Source organism: Alosa alosa, chromosome 23 (assembly GCF_017589495.1).
Source record: "Alosa alosa isolate M-15738 ecotype Scorff River chromosome 23, AALO_Geno_1.1, whole genome shotgun sequence".
In the NCBI taxonomy this organism is placed as follows: Eukaryota; Metazoa; Chordata; class Actinopteri; order Clupeiformes; family Clupeidae; genus Alosa; species Alosa alosa.
The window spans coordinates 18,320,706-18,330,705 of NC_063211.1; the positions used below are offsets into that span (position 1 = coordinate 18,320,706).

The following is a 10,000-nucleotide window of genomic DNA, read 5'->3' on the forward strand; positions in this document are numbered from 1 at the left end:
CACACACACACACACACACACACACACACACACACACACATACACACATATACACATACTCACTGAGATACTCATGCACACCCACTCAATTCAGTGAGTCACACACACTCACATACTCAAAGACACATACACACACGGACACACACACACACACACACACACACACACACACACACACACACACACACACACATTAATACCCATTCAACCCCATGGGTGAGTAGCTTCATCTGATTCTAATTACAGACCCCCAGACAGTCACCACTCAGTTCACTGTTGGAATATTTCAGTTTCAAGGCTTCATTTTCCAAGAGATGGAAACTGTGTTTCCTGCATTTTCATGATCACCACCATCTACTGTAGTCTGTGCCCTTGTCCCCTTTAAAGCCACTTTTGTTGTCATTTTGCCTTTTGTCACTTCATGATTATCGCCAGAGACCTGTCATCATACCAGTGGGTTGTAAAACCTTCACACACACACACACACAAAGGGAGACCCCGCAGAGCCATCAATTATGGCAGCCTGGCTACAGCCACTGTGAGCTCCTCTCAGTAGGGGAGCAGTTGACATGTCCATTCCGTGTCATCAGAATTAATTGTCAATTACATCAAATTACGTCAATAGTATAGCAATAGTAACCTTTAGTGTGCACCATATCATTTTCCATAAGCATTTCCTTCCTTCTTTTATTTCTTTCTTTCTTTCTTTATTTTATTTCTTTCTTTCTTTTGTCCTTCCTTCCTTGCTTGCTTGCTTGTCATTTGCAGGGTACAGTATAGTGACATCTGTACACTTTATCTATCAATCTTTCTTTCTTTCTTTCTTTCTTTCTTTATTTTATTTCTTTCTTTCTTTTGTCCTTCCTTCCTTGCTTGCTTGCTTGTCATTTGCAGGGTACAGTATAGTGACATCTGTACACTTTATCTATCTTTCTTTCTTTCTTTCTTTCTTTCTTTCTTTCTTTCTTTCCATCAGCTGCAGTGATACTGATGACTTGTAATGGCTTTAGTAAAGAAGCTGAATCCAGCTCCTCTAGGTCCTTTTCTCCCTATACAGCTTGATTACCTCACTGGCTTCACTCCATGTTCACTCTCAAAGACAGAAAGAACTTTAAATGTCATCATGTTCATTCATCATTTCCACATATGTGTCTCATGTTTGTATTTATTCTTATATTTCTAAACTAAGCTGAGCTGAACTGTGTGTGTTTTATCATTTTGTCCGTGTGTGTGCTGTGTTGTTTTTGTGTTTTTTCTGTTGCGTTGGCAGCCGAGTTTAAGTGCCAGCCGGGTCGTTTTCAGTGCGGGACGGGTCTCTGCGCTCTTCCTCCCTTCATCTGCGACGGAGGAAGCGACTGCGGTGAGACAACTTGGTTGAAAACCAACTGCGGTGAAAGTCACCGCCTCCCTTGCGGCAGAGGTGGACAAACCGGCTTCAGAAAGTCAAAGCCTCCGCACATAAGCGTCAACATGAAAATGGCGCACTCCACTTTCGACGGTCAATTACATTAGATTCCGTTGTTTTCAATACAGCCCCGCACACGAGCCGTGGCCTCCGTCCAACCATTCGTTAAAACAGCTGGTCCTAAATTGCACAGCTCTTCAGTATGGCACCTAACACCTAAGGTATGAGCTACACCAGGCACGTAACTGAAGCATTCCGTTCGCGACGCGTAAAATCCATTTTAGATGAATGGTCTATTTTTTTCGAACGTACGCCCCACTGTCACGTCTGGTATAGCTACTTCCATTGATTCTAATGGAAGCTAATTGTTGCAGTAGACGCAACGCGAACGGAATGCTTCAGTTACGCGCCTGGTGTAGCTCAGCCTTAATGGGTTAAATCGCCTGTGTTAAGTGCACAGTCAAAATGAATACAGTACATGGCATACGCGCCTGAAGCCTGAGTTGTCCACCCGGTGCTCCTGTGCCGTTGACCGCACTCTATGTGATGTTTGCTGGGGATTGATATGCGGTGCATGCACGGTGTGTTTTTGACAGATACCTACATCTGCCTGTCGGGCCAGTTCAAGTGCACCAAAAGTTGAAGTGCATCCTCTGAACCCTGCGGCTGTAACCGGACAGGGCGACTGCGAGGAGGAGGGCGACGGACCGACTACCGTGGACCGCACCGCGACCTGCCACTTAGTATTGTAATGCACTGGGTTTTTATGCATGAGGTAGAGTGTGTGTGTGTGTGTGTGTGTGTGTGTGTGTGTGTATATGTGTGTGTGTGTGAGAGAGAGAGAGATAGAGAGCAGGAGAGAGAGAGATAAGTTGAAAGTGAGAGAGAGGGATAGGGGTCACATTTCTCTGTACATATTGTTACTGCCTGTGATGAAGTATTCAAAAGAGGCTGCGGACGACGCCAGACTACAAAGTGCGCTCCAGCTGAGCTAGGTAGACTGCAAAGATCCAGAGGGAAGAAAAAGCCCTCAGGTTACGTGCCTGCTCCAGCTAGTTAAGTACCACTCCGTTTTCCATCTCTGCCAGCGGAGGATATGGCATCTAGTGGAGAGCCCAGTGCCCATTTTTTTATTTTTTTTTTTTATGCACGGTGGCTAGAGGCAGTTCACTTCATTTTAGGAAGGAGACAGAAGAAGAAAAAGAGAGTGGTGATTAAAATGAGCCCTGCTCTGCTGGATAGACACACAGACAGACCGCATGTGGTCCTGTTGCATTGTGGGATAGGTTTGGGGTGAAGACCCCTGCTCTGGATGATAGGGATGGACGTCACGTGGACCGAGTGGGGTATGTTTGGGGGTTATCAGGCCAAAGAGGCCGTCAGGGTCGATCCCAATGCTTTAGAAGTACACTGCGTTTGTGGGAAGCACCTCCACAGCCTTCGGGATCCGTACAGGTGGCATGACAGGAAGGCATCAGGCGCAGATACGGCTCTGATCTGGCCCTCATCTGATGCGTGACTTCATGCATTCAAGTGACAGCTGCAAGCTGGTATCGGGCTCGTGGAATGCAATGTTCAGTGACAGATGAGGATGGAGTGTGTCGAGCTGAATTCTCCTCTCTTCTCTCCTCTCTTCTCCTCTCCTCTCCTCTCTTCTCTCCTCTTTTATTCTCTCACTCTTTTGTTCCCTGGATCAGAGAGAGCTAGAGTGGCTGCGGGGGAAAGCGAGATGTGTGTGTGGGTGTGTGTGTGAGAGAGAGAGAGAGAGAGGTGTGTGTGAGGAGTAGGTGTGCGCACGAGTTCTCCTAAGCATCTGTGATGAGCCCCCGTCTCATTTCCATAAATCAGGCTGACAGCTCTAAGACACTCAGCAGCCTGTAGCCACAGCCAGCCAGCCTTGCCAGAAAGCCTCCCGAGCCACTCCCCGCAACACACCAGAACAGAACAGACAGCCGAGGCGGAGGGGTTAAACCCAGCACTTCACACAGGCAAAATCCCCCGCTGAGCACACTACCTGTTGAGCTCCAGTTAAAATACGTAAAGGAGAGAGAGAGCTCCAGTTAAAATATGTAAGGGAGAGAGAGAGAGAGAGAGATGTTAGAGAGACGTTCCCATCCCCACCACCATCACCACCACCACCTCCTCCCTCTGTTAGTCCTCCACCACCCCCCCAAGCACCTCTTCTTTCTGAGCCTGGCTTTCCCCCTGATGTTGGGGAGCTCCGAGCGCAGACAGGGTGGAGCAGGAAGCGGGTGCTAAGTGGCCCAGCATGGGACCCTGGCGGGGCTGGAAGTGGGTGCGCAGGGCCCCGACAGAGCTCCAGAGACCCATGGAACTGAGCCCGGCCTGGGGCGAGAGATTAGGCTGACAGAGGGGGGGCTTAGCCGGGGCTAATCGTGTTGGGAGGGCAGGCTTTGGAGATGCCGGGGTAGAGTGGAGGGGGTGGCGGTGGTGGTGGTTAGGCTTCAATGGGTGGGTCTCCGCTGTGGGTCTGGATTACACTGTGCCGTCAGACGGAGTGGGCTGAGGGATGCCAGGGAAAGACGGCAGCATCTTTCGAAGAATTTTTTTTTATATTTTGCTCTCTCTCTTTCTCTCTTTCTGTCTCTCTTTCTCTTTCTCCCTCTCTTTTTATTTCTCTCTCTCTCTCTCTCTCTCTCTCCCTCCTAGTCTCCCTCTGTCTCTATTTCTCATGTGTTACTTTTGCGTAGGTTGGAGGTTTTGCTGTCACCGTCTGTAGTTTCTAACTGTTGCATCACTGTTGTGTATTAGGAGTGGGTGGAGTAGGCTGGGGAGATACATGGATTCTTCTTTCCCATTTCTCTTCTGTTGGCCTTTTCTCGTGTGAAACCTGCTTTTGTTTTTTTCTTTCTTTTTTTCTTTCTTTCTTTCTTTCTTTCTTTCTTTCTTTCTTATTCCTTTGTTTGCTTTCCACCGCAGCTGAGAGCACGTGCTCCCCAAACGAGTTCCAGTGTAAGACCACAATGCATTGCATCTCCAAGCTGTGGGTGTGTGACGAAGACCCTGACTGCGCCGATGGCTCGGACGAGGCCAATTGTGGTGAGTGTACACACACACACGCACACACACACACACACACACAACCCTCACCTCCCACATTACCTGATCTTGTTTTTATCCTGACTGCTGCGGAGGCAGAGCTAAACACGCAGAGCAGTGAGTGAAATGAGCAGTGCTTTCATGTTTCCTCTCTCCTCATTTCTTTTAATTAAGCCTCTGTATGCAGATAACCTTCCTAATTTGCAAATTAGTGCAGTTGTTACCTTCAAATTGCCGGGACACTTTGGGGGAAAAAGAGTGTTTTCTTTGAATAGAGATGGATAGAGAGAGAGAGAGAGGTGGAAAGAGAGAGCGAGAGGGATAGAGAGAGAGAGAGGGAGCAAGAAAGGAAAGAAGGGACAGAGAGAGTGAGAGAGAGAGATAGAGGGATATAGAAAGAGAGAAGGAGCAAGAGAGGGAAGGAGGGACAGAGAGAGTGAGAGAGAAAGAGGAATAGAGGGATATAGAGAGAGGGAGCAAGAGAGGGAAGGAGGGAGTAAGAGAGAAAGAGGGATAGAGGGATATAGAGAGGGAGCAAGAGTGGAGGGACAGAGAGTGAGAGAGAAAGAGGGATAAAGGGATATAGAAAGAGAGGGAGCAAGAGGGAAGGAGGGACAGAGAAAGTGAGCGAGAAAGAGGGATAGAGGGATATAGAAAAAAAGAGGGAGCAAAAGAGGGAAAGAGGGACAGAGAGAGTGATGAGTGGGGGAGACGTTCCAATAAAACCACTCACCCAACTGCAGTTGCTCTGCTCTTTAGGGGACTCCTGTCTAATTGCGTTATTTGCACTCTTTGAGCATTAACACTGCAGACTCTTTTTTCTTCTTTTTTTTCTGTCTGCTTTTTCTCCTGTCTTCACTTTCTTTTTTTCATGTGCGGAACTGAAATGGCTAATTTGGTGTGATAACGTTATGCAGACATCAACAGAACGCTTTACGAGCGATGCCCTCATTAATGCTGACTGACTTTAATATGCCCATAAAGGCCCTTATTATGTCTCGCGCCAGCCGGTGGGATTTTGTGGTGGAAGTGCGACAAGTCACCCTCTCGTTCGTTAAACGTCGGCTCCCCTGCCTCCCCTCCCTCGGGTGAGAGATGACCGCAAGGAGGAGAGGAGGAGAGGAGAGGAGGGGAGGGGGAGGTGGGTGGAGGTGCAACCTTGGCATTTCTGCTTCAATCACCACGTCTAATGGTGACATTCAGGCGGAGGGAAGCGATGACCGCGGGGTCGCCCGTCCTGTCGCTGACCTCACTATTTCATCTCGCCTCAGTCCGACCGGCCAGCCTCTCACAACGCCACTCCCTCCTCCCGCCAGTAGCCCTGCTGGAATATTCAACACACCAGGATTTGACCTCCTTTTTCTATTTCTGTGTGTGTGTGTGTGTGTGTGTGTGTGTGTGGGGGGGGGGTGTAGGTGTGTGTGTAGATGTGTATGTGTAGATGTGCGTGTGTGTGTGTGTGTGTTTCAGTCCATCTATCTGTGTGTGAGCATGTTTACGTGGGTGGGTAAGTGTGTGTGTTTATGCATGTGTGTGCATGTGTCACTGCATATGTTCCACTTCCAAATGGAGATCTGGGAATTGTTGCTCAAAGCTCAAATAAGATGCTACAGATGTTCCATCAGTCAGTGATTTCTAGTGTCAAATGTTATGCTGTAAAGCTCTGGAGGTGTACTGTGGAAGTAAGGGATGCTAATAAATGTTCCATCAGTCAGTGATTTCTAGTGTCAAATGTCAGCTGGACTTATTGGGGGTGATTGCAGAGAGGCGGATGCTGGTCAAGCTGATTAACATTCTAGAAAGCACCTCTCACCCACTGAGCCCTATGAGTAATCAACCTGTTGTAGTCAGGTAATGTTGTGAGGATTTCCAGTGAATATGATGGCTATCCCTCAAACAATGCAATAGAAATCCCTAAAGATATTTCCATTGTGTTCCAAGGACAATAGTCATAGTTGAGTAGCAAATGAACTGAAATAGAATAATAAAAAACCAGTAAACAAGAATGTCAAGGACAAATAGAACTCGCAGAATTTAAATGATGTTGGATATTGGGGGCCATTTTGAGTTCTCCATTTTGACAAATCCCCTGCATTGCCTGAAGTGTGAATGCATCCTTAGCAAATGTAATAACTTTTATCCTCTCACTCTTGCCGTCATCTTTCGGTGGCAGTGCGGAGGGCTGGTGGCAATGGAATTGATATTGATGTGTTCAGGGCCCACCAAGTGAGTGGTTATAAAGAGAATTCATTTAGGCTCACACATGCATTTATGATTCAGAGTATCGACTCTGCGGCTTTTTTTACAAAGCACTACTTTATGTAAGGGGAAGAATGTGGTTGGATAATAGATGAACGCCGGTGAAAAACCGTCCGCATCGATTTTTGAATGAAGACGTAGCGCTGGTTTCAGTCCTAAGCTCTTTTGCGCGGATGCCTGTGCTCATTCATCATACAATCAATGAATTGTTCATCAGGTGAGTCCCCGCTGCAGGAAAAGTCACACGCTCGCGCAGCTCATGAGGAATGGATGGGATATAGCACATCCAACGACCGAGCGAGAGAGGGAGAGAGAAAGAGAGGGGGAGAGGGAAAAAGGGAAAGAGAGGGGGAGAGTGGAAGAGAGAAAGAGGGGGAGAAAGGGGGTGATGGAGGAAGAGGGGAAAAGAGAAAGAGAGGAGGAGAGAGGAAGGCAGGGGGAGAGAGGGAGACTGGAAAAGAGAGAGAGAGGGTGATATAGGAAGAGTGGAAGAAATAAAGAGAGGGAAAGAGGAAGACGTAGAATGCCTGTGTGCCCTGGGGTGTATCGGTGACTTATTTATGAGAGGTGGAGTGCGGTGGGGAAGTTGGTGGAAACGGCCGCCATAGCCAAAGAAAGGTTTAAAACTAATGCGAATGGTAATGCTAAGAGGTTTCAGCTACTCCGTTGGGACGCACGCAGAGCATCTTGGCCACACGGCAAACTCTTTAAAAACATAGTCGGGAACAGATGGAGAGAAACATAGGAAGTTGGGGAGGAAGATACAGAGTGAAGTGAAGTTAGAGTGTGGAATAGACAGAGAGGGAGAGAAATGTGCCCTTTTGACCCATTGCCCACTGTTTGGGTGCCTACTGTGAGAGAATGACAGAGAGAGAGAGAGAGCAAAGGAGAAGGAGGTATAGAGACTCTGGGCATAAGACCAGCCTTTTTTAGACATCCTCCAATTCAGACTAAACCCCCAATCCCCCCTCCCTCCCTCCCACACACACACACACACACACACACACACACACACATACATCACTTTTCATCAGGTAAGGATTGGGCTGAGAATAAAGCATGCAGATTGCTGCCAGCCGATTTACTCGCCATGCTTCACATCTTACATTGATTGGGCTATGTCAAAGCCATCTCTCTCTTTTTCTCTCTATCTCTCTCCCTCTCTCTCCCTTCCCTCTTTCTTTGTCTCTCTTTTCTCCCTTCTGTCCCTCTCTCTCTCTTAGATGCTGAACTTTTGAAGGGCTCGATCATTTTCACTCTCATCAATCTCTCAACAATCATTCATCCTCTCATGGACATATCTCAGATTATTTATTTATATATTGTATACTATTTTTAACTTGCCTTCTCAGGATACTGTTCAAGTTTTAAGACAGCACTCTGAGCGGTTGTTTATTTTTTATTCCTAAATGTACTGATAACTGCCAGAGCTGTCATCTGACCTTTCTGTTAATTTCTGAGATCTGGACTCTCTGACTGACGATGAAGTTGAGTTGACAGTTTAATTTGATGTTGTCACAATATGCTTACCCACAGCTCAATGATTGAGATGTTGTCAACAGTTCTTTTTTCTATTATTCCCTAACAAAGCTGATGATGAGACAGTCCTTTGTGTTGGCTTTCAAAGCCATATTTAACGCAGAACAAAAACCTATTTTGCACAGATCTGGTGCACCAAAACATGCTTTAAAATATGTGGGTCTGTGCAGTGGATCTGAGAAATATCTACCGTATTTTCCGGACTATAAGTCACACTTTTTTTCATAGTTTGGTTGGTCCTGCGACTCAGGTGCAACACATATATATATTTATTTATATGTTTTTTTTCCTCTTCATGACACATTTTTTGACTGGTGCGACTTATACTCCAGTGCGACTTATAGTCCAGAAAATACGGTAGTTGATTTCCCCCACAGTTAACCCACAGGGTCCAACACATCAAACAGATTAGTTGAGAGCTGTCATATCCTCTGGGGTCTCACAGATGTAACCTTCCCTGGCTATGGCATTTATTTGATTATTTATTTATTTATTTATATATTTATTTATTTACTGTTGGAGCGGTGGCAGATCGATACTGAGGCTTTGCTGCACTCTGCCTACACGGCTAAGCGTTTCATTTCCACGTGTCATAAGGGTCTCTTTTCCAGATTACATTAAAGTTGTTTAGATTCCAATGGGGCTCTATGGGAGCAACGGTATTGTTTTTCACTGTGTCACAGCAGAAGCTTTCATTAGTGTCACCAGAGCTTAATGGCTCTTTTTCTCCCCCTCGGTTATCATCAATTATTCACAGTCTTGCTGCAGTCACAGTCCAATGTGGACCTAAGCGTAATTTATTTGATATGTCCCTGTATTGCTGATGTAGATTTATTTATTTTCCCCGCCCTCGTAAATTAAGTGTAGATGTCATCCGATGGACTAGCTCTCATGACGGCCTATGAATCCTTTTGCACCTTTTCCTACATCAAGTGCAAGCAAATCATAACCACCTGTCATGCCATAGCCAGTCTAACATGCATCTCTGTAACCGTCAAGTCATTTAAACGCACTTCAAATATATGCTGCCTGTCATTGGCGCAGCCAAGCTGAGACATCTCACAGATGGAATTAAAGTTGTGATAGGTTTGTGCAGGCAAGGCTCCTGAGAAGAGAAACAAAACAAAATATCGGTAGAAAATATAGGTAGAAATATCTTCTTTTTTTTCACCTGCCGCGGCCACTGCCACCATCCTCCTTATTATTACCGATCAACCAGTGCCGGCTTGAGCAAAAGACCAAACATCTAATTTAATTTAGGTGCCATAGGGGGGTCAGTGCTCATTTATGTGTTAATTTCCTCCTGTGTTGTGGCTCGCTGCACCACCACCCACCCACCTCCACCTCTCGTCGTGCCCCGGCCTCAATCTCAGCATCTCCCCTAACAGAAGGTGACTCCAGCCCCAGAGCCGAAGCTTAATATTCCTCTCCAGCTCCCTGCCAATTACACCCCTCGAATGCCACATCCAGTCAGGGAATTAGCACTCAAACATGGGCGACATTGGCAATTAATAATGTAGTACGTATTTATCATCACTCCTCATAGATGGATTAAGGATCTGACGGCACAAAAAGAAAAAGAACATCACTGCTTTCCAGAAACAACCTGATGGGCTCAGATTAAGGGGGTTATTGTTTAAGAATGGAAAAAAAAAAAATGGTTCAGCACGCTTTTAAACTATAATTCCTAATTACTAGGCCTGCTGCTCCACTCTGTCCCATTGGAGTCTGGGTTAT

The 10,000-nt window shown here is 46.4% G+C and overlaps 1 protein-coding gene across 1 annotated transcript in view; it reads left to right on the forward strand.

Annotated features, from left to right (window-relative positions):
- Positions 1-10,000, forward strand: part of LOC125288217 (low-density lipoprotein receptor-related protein 1B-like) — a 271,541-nt gene that overhangs the window by 193,322 nt on the left and 68,219 nt on the right. Inside the window, 5 exon segments of the mRNA XM_048234393.1 lie at positions 1,271-1,390; positions 2,002-2,078; positions 2,080-2,104; positions 3,488-3,512; positions 4,353-4,465. Of these exon segments, the coding sequence (XP_048090350.1) occupies positions 1,271-1,390; positions 2,002-2,078; positions 2,080-2,104; positions 3,488-3,512; positions 4,353-4,465 (360 nt within the window).